This window comes from Lissotriton vulgaris, chromosome 1_1, assembly GCF_964263255.1.
Source record: "Lissotriton vulgaris chromosome 1_1, aLisVul1.2, whole genome shotgun sequence".
In the NCBI taxonomy this organism is placed as follows: Eukaryota; Metazoa; Chordata; class Amphibia; order Caudata; family Salamandridae; genus Lissotriton; species Lissotriton vulgaris.
This window is the reverse complement of record NC_141685.1, coordinates 950,440,831-950,458,595: the sequence shown is the minus strand read 5'-3', so window position 1 is coordinate 950,458,595 and position 17,765 is coordinate 950,440,831. Positions and strand designations below refer to the sequence as shown.

General features: G+C 45.5%; 1 protein-coding gene across 1 annotated transcript in view; it reads right to left on the bottom strand.

Moving 5' to 3' along the window:
• The window catches only part of SMARCD1 (SWI/SNF related BAF chromatin remodeling complex subunit D1), a 149,656-nt gene extending 132,213 nt beyond the window's left edge, over positions 1-17,443 (bottom strand). Inside the window, exon 1 of the mRNA XM_086959350.1 lies at positions 17,168-17,443. Coding sequence (XP_086815476.1) covers positions 17,168-17,317 — 150 coding nt within the window. The 5' untranslated portion in view covers positions 17,318-17,443. The remainder of the gene's footprint in view (positions 1-17,167) is intronic.
• Between the last annotated feature and the right edge of the window lie 322 nt (positions 17,444-17,765).

Genomic DNA, 17,765 nt, shown 5'->3' with positions numbered 1-17,765 from the left:
GTGACTGGGGAGTGCAGAGTGACTGGGGAGTGCAGAGTGACTGGGGAGTGCAGAGTGACTGGGGAGTGCAGAGTGACTAGGGAGTGCAGAGTGACTAGGGAGTGCAGAGTGACTAGGGAGTGCAGAGTGACTAGGGAGTGCAGAGTGGCTAGGGAGTGCAGAGTGGCTAGGGAGTGCAGAGTGGCTAGGGAGTGCAGAGTGGCTAGGGAGTGCAGAGTGGCTAGGGAGTGCAGAGTGGCTAGGGAGTGCAGAGTGGCTAGGGAGTGCAGAGTGGCTAGGGAGTGCAGAGTGACCAGGGAGTGCAGAGTGACCAGGGAGTGCAGAGTGACCAGGGAGTGCAGAAACTAGGGAGTTCTAGGGAGTGCAGAGTGTTAGAGTGTTAGGGAGTGCCTAGGGAGTGCAGGGTGACTAGGGAGTGCCTAGGGAGTGCAGTGACTAGGGAGTGCAGAGTGACTAGGGAGTGCAGAGTGACCAGGGAGTGCAGAGTGACTAGGGAGTTCTAGGGAGTGCAGAGTGACTAGGGAGTGCAGAGTGACTAGGGAGTGCAGAGTGCCTAGGGAGTGCAGAGTGCCTAGGGAGTGTTAGGGAGTGCCTATGGAGTGCAGAGTGACTAGGGAGTGTTAGGGAGTGCTAGGGAGTGCAGAGTGACCAGGGAGTGCAGCGTGACTAGGGAGTGTTAGGGAGTGCAGAGTGACCAGGGAGTGCAGAGTGACTAGGGAGTGCAGAGTGACTAGGGAGTGCAGAGTGACTAGGGAGTGCAGAGTGACTAGGGAGTGCAGAGTGACTAGGGAGTGCAGAGTGACTAGGGAGTGCAGAGTGACTAGGGAGTGCAGAGTGACTAGGGAGTGCAGAGTGACTAGGGAGTGCAGAGTGACTAGGGAGTGCAGAGTGACTAGGGAGTGCAGAGTGACCAGGGAGTGCAGAGTGACCAGGGAGTGCAGAGTGACCAGGGAGTGCAGAGTGACTAGGGAGTAGGGAGTGCAGAGTGACTAGGGAGTGCAGAGTGCCTAGGGAGTGCAGAGTGACTAGGGAGTAGGGAGTGCAGAGTGACCAGGGAGTGCAGAGTGCCTAGGGAGTGCAGAGTGCCTAGGGAGTGCAGAGTGCCTGCAGAGTGACTAGGGAGTGCAGAGTGCCTAGGGAGTGCAGAGTGCCTAGGGAGTGCAGAGTGACTGCAGAGTGCCTAGGGAGTGCAGAGTGACTGCAGAGTGCCTAGGGAGTGCAGAGTGACTGCAGAGTGACTAGGGAGTGCAGAGTGACTGCAGAGTGACTAGGGAGTGCAGAGTGACTGCAGAGTGACAAGGGAGTGCAGAGTGACTGCAGAGTGCAGAGTGACTGCAGAGTGCAGAGTGACTGCAGAGTGCAGAGTGACTGCAGAGTGCAGAGTGACTGCAGAGTGCAGAGTGACTGCAGAGTGCAGAGTGACTGCAGAGTGCAGAGTGACTGCAGAGTGCAGAGTGACTGCAGAGTGACCAGGGAGTGCAGAGTGACCAGGGAGTGCAGAGTGACCAGGGAGTGCAGAGTGACCAGGGAGTGCAGAGTGACCAGGGATTGCAGAGTGACCAGGGAGTGCAGAGTGACCAGGGAGTGCAGAGTGACCAGGGAGTGCAGAGTGACCAGGGAGTGCAGAGTGACCAGGGAGTGCAGAGTGACCAGGGAGTGCAGAGTGACCAGGGAGTGCAGAGTGACCAGGGAGTGCAGAGTGACCAGGGAGTGCAGAGTGACCAGGGAGTGCAGAGTGACAAGGGAGTGCAGAGTGACAAGGGAGTGCAGTGACTAGGGAGTGCAGAGTGACTAGGGAGTGCAGAGTGACTAGGGAGTGCAGAGTGACTGGGGAGTGCAGTGACTAGGGAGTGCTAGGGAGTGCAGAGTGACTAGGGAGTGCAGAGTGACTAGGGAGTGCAGAGTGACTAGGGAGTGCAGAGTGACTAGGGAGTGCAGAGTGACTAGGGAGTGCAGAGTGACTAGGGAGTGCAGAGTGACTAGGGAGTGCAGAGTGACTAGGGAGTGCAGAGTGACTAGGGAGTGCAGAGTGACTAGGGAGTGCAGAGTGACTAGGGAGTGCTAGGAAGTGCAGAGTGACTGCAGAGTGTTAGGGAGTGCCTAGGGAGTGCAGAGTGACTAGGGAGTGCAGAGTGCTAGGGAGTGCAGAGTGACAAGGGAGTGACTGCAGAGTGCTAGGGAGTGACTGCAGAGTGCTAGGGAGTGCAGAGTGACTGCAGAGTGCTAGGGAGTGCAGAGTGACTAGGGAGTGCAGAGTGACTAGGGAGTGCAGAGTGACTAGGGAGTGCAGAGTGACTAGGGAGTGCAGAGTGACTAGGGAGTGCAGAGTGACTAGGGAGTGCAGAGTGACTAGGGAGTGCAGAGTGACTAGGGAGTGCAGAGTGACTAGGGAGTGCAGAGTGACTAGGGAGTGCAGAGTGACTAGGGAGTGCAGAGTGACTAGGGAGTGCAGAGTGACTAGGGAGTGCAGAGTGACTGCAGAGTGTTAGGGAGTGCAGAGTGCTAGGGAGTGCAGAGTGACTAGGGAGTGCAGAGTGACTAGGGAGTGCTAGGGAGTGCAGAGTGACTGCAGAGTGTTGGGGAGAGCTAGGGAGTGCAGAGTGACTAGGGAGTGCAGAGTGACTGGGTGTGTGTGTGGCTGGCTCTGGGTGTGTGTGTGGCTGGCTCTGGGTGTGTGTGCGTGTGGTAGTAATTGCTGTCTGCTGAGCTCATCCGTAGGGTACAATAGGTCTCACATTTGCGAGAGATTAAGCTATTGGCAATGTAAATGACAATGCCATTTATTTATCTGTTTTCAAAACCAACACATAAATACAAATTTTGTCATTTACAATGCCAATAGCTCTAACTTTTCCAAAGGCGAAACCGTTGCATTGTAAATGCTTGTCAATGTTATTTTTCCTGAATATAAGAGACTTTGCAAGCAAAGCCTAAAAAGACGGGAACACTGCCTGCCATATCCCGATTGCATGACGTTTGTTGCACTCCTCGCTTAACACCCGACTTGTGTACCTCTTGGACTGATCTTTTCTCGGACTGATCTTTTTGTTTTTTGTGTTCTTTTTCAAGTAACTGAAGGGGAAAATAGATGCATATCAGTTGTTTTGCCCCTCCTCAACAAGTTTTCTCCTGCCTGCAGGCACGGTCTGGTGTTTAAAGGCAGGCAGCAGCAACAATTAGTCTTTGCGGTTTTCTGAGCATGCTGCCCCTTCAACACCTGCTGGATATATTTTTATCCACTTGACTCAGCACATACAAGATGTTCTTTAGCCATGCATCAGCAAAAAATACTAAAACAGTACAGTGACTGCTGGTAAGTAGCCTGTTAAAGTTTAGGCTAAATAAGCTAAGTAGTAAACATAATCTTCACCACATACTTGCAATCGGGGACAGGGGGAAGCAACACGAACAGGCCAGTGAGGGAGATAAAGCAACACGAACAACAGAAATAGTACCTGAATCACAGCAGCACGGTCAGACACTAATTAAACAAAATCAGTAAGTACTTGGTACATGCTCCACACAAAACAGAACGGGACATTGGCAAGCTCTGGCCAATTTGACGCTAGCAAATACGAGTGACAATGAAGCCAATGAATAATAAGCAATGTGTAGGCTGCAAGCACTTTATAGTATACAATACTATTTCCTGCAGACAGCACATACGTTTTCAGCAGGCAAGACTTGAACTGCCCGAGCTCCTCCCTACACACGTATTCTCCTCAAACGTTTAACCAAAGCTACTAGCCCGTTTGATCAACAGACGAACAACTTTTTATTATCCTCTTCTACTACTTCTTCACCAGAATCATCACAGCACCTGAATCCAAATCAACAGCTACCTTCTGAAGGGTCTACAACAAAGCACATCCATAATCCCCTTCCTTCTTTAAGTTCAGGTTTAAGTACAAAGACTACACCATGCACCCAGGCCTTTCGTCACACCAAACCAGTGCAATCCACAACCAGTCACATTCACTGGGTCACTGCTATCACCCAAAGAGACACTAGCAACACCTGACATTAAAACGCAACATGTCCTGACCAACAATCTACTAAATCCTACAATTCCTAAGAAAAAGCAATCATTGACAAAGCCAACAAGTCTTCCCCATCAGAGCCAATGGCTTGGCAATGTTTTTTCTGTCACGCTGTTTAGCAGAGAGGATGCTTTGTAGTGAGGTTAAATCTAATTTATAAAGTGATAAGAGGCTGCCAGGGCTAATGCACTTTTTTTTAAATGCAAGTGCAGTAGCGTTGGATGCATCATATTTCTTTTTTATAAAAAAAATTTAGCCAGCATGGCTACAAATCAATCTCAAAGTTGGCAAAACACATGCTGTACAACAGGAACAAAAGACAATGGCAGGGTAAAAATTCTCAAAGTCAAAATCTACTGGCTTTTTCAATGCTTTTTAAGTGTCTGCAAAGCAACCCTGAGATTCTGAGCAAATCCCTTAATCTCCTCATGCGTGAAAAAGAAATATGACATTTTTACAAAAAAAAATCCCATCACACAAAAAAAGCAATTGTGCCAATGTCCATGCCTTAGTGAAGATACATTTGGAAGCGGGTTCTATCTGTTGTTTCAATTAAAATTAATTTTAAAGGAGAAAGGGCTTCTTTCTAGTGCATGTGGCAGAGTAAAACACAGCAACAAATGGCAAAGGTTGAACAAGGACAACAGTGAAGAAAAAAAAAAAATAGTACCTCAATCACAGCGCGCTCAGCGGAAGGACAGAAACCAAGCTGAAACAATCAGTACTTAGGACAGCAGTCAAGCTGAAACAATCGGTACTTGATCCACATGCTCCAGAGTGATAATGAAACCAACGAATGTTAAGCAATGGACCGGTTGCAGGGCCCTTGTATACACTATTTCGCGCATGCGTTATTGCAGGCACGACCCAATAATGAAAAAGCAAAGCTACAACTGCGCCATTAGCATGCATTTGCCAACAATATTCTTAACAACTCAATTTGATGTTCGTCACAGTACAAAACCTATGCCAGTAGCGGGCAGTCTAATTTTAATCATGCCTGGAGAAGGGCACGCAGTTCTCAAACTCAGACATATTTCATATCAACATTATGCTCCAAATTCCAAAAGATAGAAAAGGATATCAGGGGCTGTACTAGATATTGTCAACTCTTCAATCAGTGATTTTTGAATTTCACCAAACAACATCCTATTGGGTGCCGTCCTTTTATCCCTTTGACTTGAAGCTTTGTAAACAACTTTTAGAAGACAATATCTCCAAATAAGTAACCTCTAGATCACTGGTATAGCTTATGTCCAAATGCATTAACTGCGTCCCAAATACCTTAAGAGCACAAAACCAACAGCATCAATCTCCTCTCTCTAGTCTTCTCAACTTAAACAAATTCTGTACTCCAATGCAAATCACTTTCTTTTATGTGCTTTTTACAACTTCTCACAAGAACGATTACACTATTAGTCAGAAGTAAGCCAAAGAGAAGTATTAGGATGTATGCAAAGCCTAGAAATTTGCTTTTCTTATGTTGGTCACAATAAAAGTCACAGGACCATCCTTCAGGATTTTAACATCTTTGAATAACTGGAAGGTGCTTCTACTTGTCCAACTAAGCCTCAAGTCACACAGCATAGTACTCACACACTCACTAATCGGCAAATCACTACTAATGATCATGTGTGTATGACACCTCTAGCCAATCTGGCTAGTCCACAGCACATGTAATAGTTTGTCTTTAGGTATGGCTTCACACAGAAGTTGCCATTGCTAAGCAATGTAAATAACAGGTGTCACTATCGCCCAAGTGTATTGGTATTTTATTTGGTTCACAAAACAATAAAAAATACACAAAATTCATTGCTTTTAAACAGTCCAATTTGGTTTATTATTACGGATTTGTATAAGGCTTTCAATCATCCTTTAGCTCTACAATAACTAAATTCAGCTAACTGTACCTTACACTAATTGGAGTTAACTTCTTTCTGCATTAAAATAATGCTTGATCTGCAATAACTGTTTACAAACAAATATGATCCAATGAGTTGGCGATGCAGTAGCAGAGTCTGCATAGGATTCTAAATATTTTCAGTAAGTATGCTAACATCACAGCCCTAAAGAATAATGGAAACAAACATTGGCAAATCAAGTAAATCTGGATTTCCTTGCTGGGCACATGGGCAGATGTGCACGTGCAAACTGAATACATGCATGTCACTATATTTTTTCTAAAGTGTGACTGGATGGTTGGGAGCAGCGTGCAGATAAGCAATGTCAGGGGGAGCAGCCAGGAAGGGACGGAATATAAATGGGAAGAACAAGTAGCAGGGAAGCAAAGATGTGTGAAAGGACATTTGGGAGGCTGGTTGCAGGTAAGCAAGGTCAGAGGTAGAGACTAGGGAGCAAGAAATGGCTAAGTGGGAAGGAGGAAAGAGTAAAGGGAAACAATGGTTGGAAGATGAGGCAATGTAGCTGAAAGGGGGCGTAGGAGAAGCTGAAGAGATACTGGGCAAAGGGGAGTGGACAGCACCGAAGGAGAAGCAATATCAGTGGACAGAATGGACAGGAGGCGGAGGGCAGCGTGCATGGAGGGTCATCTGGGAAGAGAACGAAAACCAAGTAGAGGTAGTCACCAATTGCGTTGCTGGAATTCCTTCTGTTTTACCCACTGCTGCTCTGGAATAGACTGCCTATTTCGATGGGAAAATAAATGGGCCAGCTACATTGGAGTGAGTAGGTGTTCGGCATGTGGCCATATTAGATGGGCTTAAGCTTATTACTTCATATACAAAACGGAGGTGCATTGTCCTTGGAAGTAGCAGCATGAAGCAGTTTCCCGGGGAGGAGTGGGCAATGGTGGGGATGGTGGAGAACAAAACAGGGATGGCACAAGGAATGATAGAGGAAACATCAGGAACACCCACAATATTTGTGCTGTATGTTAATAGTGCCCCTGCCAATTCAGCTGTGCCACAAAAGCACAAAAAAATCTAAATAGCCACAGTGGGTCAGTATGAGGATCGTCTCCGTCCCGCCATGAATATTTTATTAGCATCATTGCCACTTTTTTTTTTTTGCTTTGTCACAATGATGGTTTGGTTTTTCCTTTTCATTTTTCTTTCACGGCGGGTGCCCTGGTCCCACCTGGGGTACTCATCAGCCTTCTTTTTCATTGGGAGCTGTAAGGACAGTTCCAAGGCCACGCGACCCTAACTGGTTCCCCAATGCTAGTACCCCACCTCCCCCCGGACAAAGGGGGCAGCAACGCACCAGGCAAAAAGTTTTCTTCTTGCAGGTCTCGGGTCTCATTCAATAATGACCAACCCTGGAGAGATTGGGGCACCGCGGAGGGGCAATAAAAGGTACAGAGAGGGGGCAACAAGTATGCCCCTCCACAAAAAGGATTCAGAAAAGGGGGTGGTGATGAACAGAGTGTCTGAATTAAGCAGACCACTCTTACCCAGTCCAAAGATCAGGGCTTGATCCATCCCCGTTTTTTAGCTCACTGCACCATCCCAGCTCAGAACTTGGCTATATGCAAATTAGTCTGACCCTGGCCTAGTGCATCATGGGAACAGGGCAGACCAAACTACCAAGCCAATTCTTATACTGGGAAGGAAACAAGCTACCGGGGACCGGTTTCTGGCATTTCAGCCGTCTTCGGCCCGGCTTGCTTGAATCCTGATGGTGCAATGAGCAAGGGACTCACATCTGAGTATACCCTTCCACGCTTATGGTGGACAAAAATGATTCAGAAAAGGGGGTGGTGATGAACAGAGTGTCTGTATTAAGCAGACCACTCTTACCCAGTCCAAAGATCAGGACTTGATCCATCAGCGTTTTTTAGCTCACTGCACCATCCCAGCTCAGAACTTGGCTATATGCAAATTAGTCTGACCCTGGCCCAGTGCATCATGGGAACAGGGCAGACCAAACTACCAAGCCAATTCTTATACTGGGAAGGAAACAAGCTTCCGGGGAGTGGTCTGCTTAATTCAGACACTCTGTTCATCACCACCCCCTTTTCTGAATCGTTTTTGGCCACTATAGGTGTGGCAGGGTATACTCAGACATGAGTCCCTTTCTCACTGCACCATCAGGATTCAAGCAAGCCGGGCCGAAGACGGCTGAAATGCCAGAAACCGGTCCCCGGTAGCTTGTCTCCTTTCTGGTGAAGAATTGGCTTGGTAGTTTAGTCTGCCCTGTTCCCATGATGCACTGGGCCAGGGACAGACTGATTTGCATATAGCCAGGTTCTGAGCTGGGATGGTGCAGTGAGATAAATAACGGTGATGGATCAAGCCCTGATCTTTGGACTGGGTAAGAGTGGTCTGCTTAATTCAGACACTCTGTTCATCACCACCCCCTTTTCTGAATCGTTTTTGGCCACTATAGGTGTGGCAGGGTATACTCAGACATGAGTCCCTTTCTCACTGCACCATCAGGATTCAAGCAAGCCGGGCCGAAGACGGCTGAAATGCCAGAAACCGGTCCCCGGTAGCTTGTCTCCTTTCTGGTGAAGAATTGGCTTGGTAGTTTAGTCTGCCCTGTTCCCATGATGCACTGGGCCAGGGACAGACTGATTTGCATATAGCCAGGTTCTGAGCTGGGATGGTGCAGTGAGATAAATAACGGTGATGGATCAAGCCCTGATCTTTGGACTGGGTAAGAGTGGTCTGCTTAATTCAGACACTCTGTTCATCACCACCCCCCCATTTCTGAATCCTCCACAAAAAGGACTTACATTTGTGCCAACCCCAGGGCCCTGACTGACAAGGGTTTTTTTTTTTTTTTTTTACAGTGGAGCGCCACAAGCTCTTTTTGTTATTTAAAGTCTGCATCTTTGAGGATGCATCTCTGAGGCCCTGTTGGGCCAGTTTTCTTCATTGGATAGGATAGGATAGGATAAAATGTGTTAAGCGCACTTCTACCCAGGGGCGTCAAGCAGACGAAGGAGAGGAAGGAGGCACAAATCAACCATCTATGATGAGAAGAGCCATGCTTTCAGCAATTTTCTGAAAACCGTGAGATTTTGTGATGGAAATGGAAGGGGCAGGGAGTTCCAGAGTTTGGCGGCTGCTACCAACAAGCATTTGCAATGCAATATGTCTCGCATTAGGAAAGTTTGAGCTATTGGTCTTGTAAATGACATTTTTATTTATGTGTTGGTTTTGAAAATAGCTAAATTAATAGCTTTGTTATTTACAATGCCAATAGTTATAACTTTCGAAAATGTGACACCTATAGCATTTGTAATGCAACATGTTTTGTATTTACGTGACTTAGATGTATTGATATTACAAATAACAATGGCTTTTAATTTTTTTAAAATAATTAATACTTAAATAAAAGTGATTGTAATTTATAATGGCAATAGCTTAAACTTTTGTAAATAACTTCTGTGAAGATTATGTTCAGTGTATTTTATTGTGACGAAAATCCAAGAACAGAAGTGAAATAACATCTTTTTGTGACATTTGTAATAAAGCTTGAAACATTGAGAGAACATATTTGAACCAGTTGTTGTTGAATGGTTGCACAGATTGATGCTGTGATGGCGCAAAGTGATGTTGTGGTGGCGACGAGTGATGCAGTGGCGTTCAGTGATGCTGTGGTAGCGCATAGTGATGCTGTGGAGGCCCCGAGTGAGGCTGTGGCGGTGCCGAGTGGTGCTGTGGTGGTGCCGCCGAGTGATGCTGGGGTGGCGCTGAGTGGTGCAGGGGTGGCGCCGAGTGATGCTGTGGTGGTGCTGAGTGATAATGGGTTAAGTCTGCCCTGTTCCCATGATGCACTGGGCCAGGGACAGACTGATTTGCATATAGCCAGGTTCTGAGCTGGGATGGTGCAGTGAGCTAAATAACGGTGATGGATCAAGCCCGGATCTTTGGACTGGGTAAGAGTGGTCTGCTTAATTCAGACACTCTGTTCATCACCACCCCCTTTTCTGAGTGATAATGGGGTGGCGCTGAGTGATAATGGGGTGGCGCTGAGCGAATCTGGGGTGGCGCGGAGCGATGCTATCACCCTAATTTAGATCCTGGCCACAGTCCACTAGAACACCCTCTGCTAAAATAACAATGTTACTGGTAGTGGAGGCGCTGGCAGGCATGCTAGCTGCTGGGCCTCCTGCAGTGCCTGTAATCTGCCCCATCTTGTTGGAACAGTTGTTTGAAGCCTTTTCAACACAATTACATACAGAACCACAGGACTCATTTACTGAAATTATATTCCAGATAACAGTTAAAGATAGCATTGGCTCCATTGTACACATCTGTCTGCTCACTCCTGCATGGATGGTCTGAAATTGTGTAGGGCAAAGCCAACTCCATAGTCCTTGAAGGGTTTATTTTTTATTAATTATACTGAGCCGTAAAAAGAATGTGTTCCTGGGAAAGGAAAATGTCTTAGTAAAATAGGGATGGTTTGCTTAAGGTCAATAAAGTCAGCATTACATCAGATTTTCATTTAATTCTTTAGATATTTAATCATGTAGAGATGGTTTTAGTAGGTGCAAGTTGTATGTTACACTTACGGTATTGTCATATTATTTCTGTAGTATTATTTATAAAGTTTTATAAGTATTAGGTTGGTTCCAATTCATGTGACCTCGGGTAACCTTGTGCGTTATGGTAGCGTCAAATATGCATTTCCCTGCTCACACCAACATACAACTTTTGCTGTTCATTTGGTTTATTCTCCATAATGAAAGCAGTAATCTAACGACTTCGCTTCTTGTTTTGGCTCATTACTTAGTTGCATTTTAAACGGTTCTGTAGCGACCTGATCATGATCTGGCTAAGTTGATAACCCTTGAACATGGAGACCTGGGTCTGTCCTGCTGCGTGCCCTTGGTTGAAATCTCTCTGTGCCTGCTATGCTCTTAATGTAATATCCCTGTGCCTGAATTTATATTATGAAAATGAAGACTAATTTTATTTAGGGTCAGTAAATTTTGTGATAAAGTTCTCAATGAAAGATTAATAGCGGCCGCGAAATGAAATGAAATGAAAAGCGTCCGGGAAATGCTCTCGGGATTGCGGTGGCGGGGGGGCGCATTCTTTTGAAGTGTGAAGCAGGGGGCAGGGGAGCGGATCCCTTTGAAGTCTGGAGCAGGGCTGGGGGGGGGCGGGGGAGCCAGCGAGTGGGAGGGAGGAAAGGAGCATATGGAGATGGGGTGTGAGTGAGGGGGAGCAGAAGCCTTTGATGGTGGTGTGCGTGGCCAAGCACGCGCCTGGGGAATCTTCATGCTCGAGTGCACAACATGCATTGTAGGAAATCTGCTGGTTCAAGACTTTGGTTCAGATGTAATAGGTTAGAGTATAAATACTCAACCTAAAAAGGAGCGACAGCCCCATCTGGCCCTGCAATATCTTGGAGAGATCTGTTTGCCTCGGAGGAGGATCTTAGAGTCCTTATAAAACATATTAAGGACCTTGAAAGAGATGCGCTTCCTAATGGGGAGCAAGTGCAAGGCCTGCAACCCTTCCCTGGCCGATTGGTGCTTCAGAATGTTTAGGATCAACCTGGATGCCACATTCTGGACACCCCGAGGCTTGTTTTGAGTACCTGCATTGATGTTGAGATACAGATCATTGCAGTAGTCATACAGAGAGGGGACCAGTGCAATGATGGTAGACCGATACAGTTAAGATGGAATTCAAGGTAGCACCTTTCTAAGGGTTTTTAGGATATAGAAACAGGTACTGAGAGTACGGCCGACTTGGGCATCAAAGGTCAGAGCCTCGTTGAAAGTAACCCCCAGGTTTTTTGCTGTCCTAACCAGAATAGGAAGGGGACCACAGTCTGTCGGCCACCAGGCATTTCATCATATTGAATTTTACCTAACAAATACCAGTGTCTCTCTTATTGGCATTGATCTTTAAGGAGTTACCCCTCATCCAGCAGATAATGCTCCCATGCACTTATTACATTTCTCTGCGATCAGTTGCAAATCACTTCAGATGGAAACAATGATTTGTGTGCTGTCTGCATAAGAAATCAAATGGAACCCAAAAGATCTCACCAACTCGGCCAGAGGGGTCACATAAATGTTAAAGAGGGTGGGGCTCAGAGAGGAACCCTGGGGCACCCCACAAGTAAGGCTGAAAGCTCTGGCTCTAAAAGCGGACGATGTTCGTTCTCCCAGACATAAAAAGGTGGAGAAGCTGCAGGGCCCTATCCCATAACTCCCACTTCCTGCAGACGTTGAACCATGCGCGCCGGGGAGACAGCACAGCATTCTAGTACAATCCAATATAATGACTTCAAGATTTCTCTGGGAAGAGGGCCTCATCTCAGTTCACACACAGTCATTACTGCCTGATCCCTTCACACTAAATCTTCAAAGCGAGCCCTTAATGTGTAGGCTCCAGAGGTCTGCCCCTCCCCCTTTATTCTAGATGGGATACGCTAATTATCAGATCTAGATTTTCCTCCACACCCCTCCTTTTCCCAGGAAGAGTCATTCACTCATACTTGCTTCTTTTGTGTGGGAGGGTTTTTTGGGCATTTGCTGGGGAGCAGAGCAATTATCTAGGCCCAGTTTTGGGGGAGTGTCACAAAGGTCTGGAGTTTCATTATCAGCTGAATTAGAGAAATGAAAAAGTCCCGCAAAATGTGGATGCAGTGGCAGGGAACTGCACATTTATACTTGGTGTACACATTTTACACCAGTTTGATACCTTGCTGGGACCTGCAGGCCTTAGGGGAGCAAAACTGTCCTTCAGCCCTTCAGATCCATTCATTTTGTAAGGCCTACCCCAGGTCAGCAGCATTCCTTGCAAAGTCCCTCTGCGAAAGGCTATCTGCTCGCAATTACAAAGCTGCTCACAATGGTAGCCTCACACTTTTAACTAGCACACATTTTTAGTTGTAAACACAGTCAGTTCAATTACTATGAATTTAAAGTGAGTGACATCAGGCAGTGAGACTCACTCAAGAGTAAAAGTCAAAAGCAAAAAAATACGGGTGGACTAAATGGATGGAAGCCATCTGCTACAGGGACTATCTACTACCTTTTATTGTTTTCTAAAAGTAAAGGACGACTGCAAGCAATGTATGGTACAGATATTATGGCCTAAGACTACTGAATCTCCTGGGAAAACATTGCGAACGGCACTGTAAAACTACATTTTAAACTAACTATGATTCAGGCGGTCAGGCATGAGGTTGCGTTATCACTGATGTGGCAGGGCATCAACCTACTAAGATTCACACATTCTTTGGCTTGTGGGGATAGAACTACCCCCTCCAACCCCCCACTTGGATGTTGGAATGTGATATTACAGAAGGAAAGAATGTTCCTGGCTAATTTTAAGGCAAAAAAAATTAACTTAAAAATTACGGCTGTGTGATATTTACTCTTCTAAACACAGGCACTCCGTTTAGCGGGTTTGTACAAGATATTGGATTACTTGGAAGGAACCCCTATTATTCGGACTTTAAATTCTTGGGGTGATGAGATTTTTCATTACATGGATCATCTGCCAGAACAACAGTTAAAGTTTGAAGGGTCTCAACTTTCAGCTAAGCACTAATCCCTTGCATTCCACCCAGAGTATGGAGTTATGAATACTGCCAATGATAGGGAATCTATGCATCTTAAATTGCAAATGTTCTTGTCCTCAATTGATGGCTTGCACTTTGGAATTTTGACTTTGAGTTAGCAGATTTAAAAACATTTTAATTTATTTTATATGACGCAATGTCAGATCATCCGCAATTAAGCTTTTAAGTGATCTGCTATTATTTGAAGTGGTGGCTGGTCTTGAATGTTCTTTAGTTTCTTTGAAAATATGTAGTTTTCCTTTATGAAATCCATGTATTATGTTTTGCTTTTTATAATTGAGTTGTTCGGTTTGCAAAACATCTAAGCAACATTACTGATTTACAAGATATTGGTGGATTTTCAGGTGGAGGCGACTGGTCATGTAAAACTAAAATACACATACATTCCACTTGCCTTTCATTAAGCTAGATACATTATCATTTAACCATCATGCTTGCACTCAATAGACGTTCACAGCAGGTCTAATCCTACATATCAATATATACACACATTCAGTCAACTTGTAATTTTACATACTTCATTTGTATAGTATATTCTGCCACAGTTCTGCCCGCATGCGAGTGTCATAAACCCACCACCCAAGGATGGCCATGGGGTGGGGGATTTAAGTTGCAAATAAGTCTGAGACTAACTGCGAGGTTATGTTAGATATATCTGTCAGGAACCCATGGGACGGATAGGTCACCCCATGGCCGATCATGACAACTGCTCCGCGCCAAAAGCTGGCAGAGACAGAGAATTCTCCAGCGTTAGATTCCGCGAGGAGACTTTCCCGTAGTCTTTACCAGGGAGTAGAGTGATGAGCCGAGAGAGGCAGAGTCGGCCTTGATAGAGAATTTACGAATAGAGTTTCCACTAAGAGACCTTCCCGTAGTAATTGTTTTGAGGGAAGAGAGCCCTGCCATCGAACAAACCTGACCATTTAGTGACCATAGACCGCTTGTCTATTTTTCTGCAAATTCGCTGACCCTTTTACATTTTACTGAGCATATTGGTTTAGCTTAGAACCAGTTTCATTTGCGAGGTTTCCTTTAGCCCCCAGTCCCGATGAGGCCCAGATGAAATGGGCTGAAACGCATCGACCTCAGATAGAAAGAAGCCTGTATTACTTTGATTTATATACAAAGAAAATTTACACCACCAGTGAATAGTATTAACAGGGTGAAATGTAACTGGTGTTGATATGAGGGCTATCTTTGTTAATATGAGCTGCGATCTATAGTAGTTTATAGACAAAATTGTCGTTCAGAGCTGTATTAATAACAGGGCAGTAAGGATTCTGTTTGTGGTTTTCTTTGAGATATAATATGTATCAACTGTGTCTATATATTATTGATTTGTATGTTTATGTATTGTATATAATCGTCTTTTTGATGTGTGTTGGATAAAATGTTATATATATAAAAATTGGATGTATAGAGATATACATCTGACTTACAGCCGAGTGCCTCTATGAAGAAGATAAACGTCTTGTAAGAGAATACTTTCTAACTGATGGATTAATTCAGGTCTGCATCAGATTTATAAATTGCTGATCATATCTGTTCCGCCACATCTGACTTTTTTTCCTTGATGGTTTATTGTTGCCCAGGTGTAGGTGGATTATTAGGGCAAACCCCCTTTCTTGTACTAACGATCATCAGCTCCCAGCAAGTACATATCCTGTCCATCCTGGTCTTATGCCATCGCAGTACTGCAGGGTAGAGCTGAAGGTAAGGGTGCAGGCGTTGCCTGCAGTTAACGCTTGCCTCTTCATCCATGCACCCTCACTGGATAAAATGATCAGTCCCTCACATAAAGTCATTGCCTGCCTCCTTACTCACCAACTGTGTCTACTGATTCATTACGAGATGCCAGTTAGCGGATCCGATAATGCCCGATTTGCCTGGCATAGAATGGTACAGCAACCTGAATCATAGATGGAGTTTAAGGGAAGGCATGTTGATTTAGTACCTCAGTTGCAACATAGGGGAGTTGGGGTGCTGCCACAGTGACGCATGACGGGGATAGCCGCCATACATTACAAGAGCCAGTTCAAGTACATTTAGTGGTTAGTCTGTAGCTGAAAGACTGTTCATGCAGGTCTGCTTTGTAAGGGAAACAATTAGGGGCATATGTACAAAGAAGTGGAGGAGTGATGTGTTAACCGTTATGGCTAAACAGCTCACTCAGCCACTTCAGAAACGCAAGGCTGCACAATATTTACAAGAATATGATGCAGCCTTGCGTTTTCCCCCTGCGATGGCGCTACACTTGGCTGCCCAGCTCCAACGCAGGCACTCTTGTGCAAGGGTATCTGCATGCAAGGGAAGATTTGTGTGTGTAGGAAGGTATCCCTTTCTGCACACAAACAATCTTTAAATGCCATTTTGTCACTTCTGAGTGCTGCTTGATGCAGCACACATGCAAGTTACATAATGTATTTTTTTTAAAGATTGTTTATATGCTGGAAAGGAAACCTTCCTACACAAACAATCCAAGGCGCTTTGCTTTTTCCATGTATGAAAATCAAAAACGAGAAGAAAAAGCATTTCTCCTCATTTCGCCAAGACCAGGTTTTTCATGGTCTTAATGTTGGCACTGCCTCCTATTTACGCCACCCTTGTAAATCGGGGCACCGTCAAAAGCAGTGGGTGTTGTGGTGGAACGCCCACTGCAGCACCCATTGCCCTCCCCTTTCACGATAAGCATTGCGTGAAAGGGGGGCTTATTTACAAGGCAGCGATAAGCCATGTTAAGTGCAATATGGCAAAGCCCCTATTGCGAGAGGAACATATTAAAAAGTGATTTAACGTGGCGATAGGGGCTTGACATATACCCCTTAGTTTGTTGCATGACAGAAAGCCACCGAAGTGAGTCCTATTTAACTGCAAGGGATGGTTCTGGAAATTAAATTCAAGTTGGACAAAAGCATATATTGCACTGAAAAAGTTATGACACAAAGGAGGAATTGCTGGAGAGAACACACAAATCCGGTATCAACACTTGAAACCTTACAACAATACATGCTGTGGTTCTTGAGAGGGGATATATAATGAGGCACATCTATTTTTAAAGACAACACAATCACCACCGCTGAGCATCAACCAAGACGAACACCCTCACACACAACTTTTATACAGAAACGTGTTTCCATGACACTGACAAACGTTTCACACGTGTATTGAAACACGCATTTTCCGTCACATCCACATCTGTGAATGCATCACTCGCTCTCCTCTTCAAAGCCAAACATCCAGCTCACAGCGCCCATGCCACTGTATGTAACGTTTTAAATACTCTCCGTTTCTCCACACAATGACATCCCTTCTATACAATTATGACACGTGTGTCAGTTTGAGGGTACGCGTGACACTGACAGCCCTTGGACCGCTACTTTAGAAGCAGAGAGAACAAAAGTGATCACTTTGTACAAATCCGCAAACTTCCCATGCGTAACGTTTTTTAATTCCTCGCCATTTTCCCCATCATTCACACCGAAAGTATGCCCCTTGTGCATAACCTCAAACCCTAGTGACCACACTCGAAGGACAACCACCTTTATTTGACTCTTAAGTGGCCTACCCCCTCCCACCAAGCATTGGCTGCTCTTCGCTTCCCTCCTCACCGGGTAGGCGGTGCCGGGCATGGGGGATCGGTACATGCCCTGTCCTGGAGCGGGGCCCATGCGCACTGGGGCTCCAGCGGTCCCTGATCCCAAGGCCGCGCCACCACCTCCACTTGGAGGCGCCGCCTGGAAGCCCGCTCGAGCCGCCATCTTCTCAGTCGGCAGCACAATGAAACGGAACCGGAAGTGACGTACAGGGCCGCCTTGTCAAGTCGACAGAGAGAGGAAGGAACGAGAGTAGAGGACGAGACGGAGGCTAATAGAACAGCTGCAGAGTTCCTGGTTCCTTGTCGCCTCCGTCATATACGTTAGAGAGAACCACCATTGGCAGTCATCTAGAAACGGCGTTTGCGCGGGGGAAACTATGGAAAAAGCAAAAACTATAAACTGTTTTTTTTTAAAGTCAGTTTTTTTTACCGCTTTAGTAAGTGAGGTATATTAGGACAAATTTTAAAGTAATATTTCAAATATATATATTTATGCTTCATGTGCCATACATAAAGACCAATAAAAATCCATTTATTTTTCAGTTTATACCACGGGTTCTTTTTCATTTATGAGGACAATTTCATTACAAGATGGGTGAGAATTTCTCAAC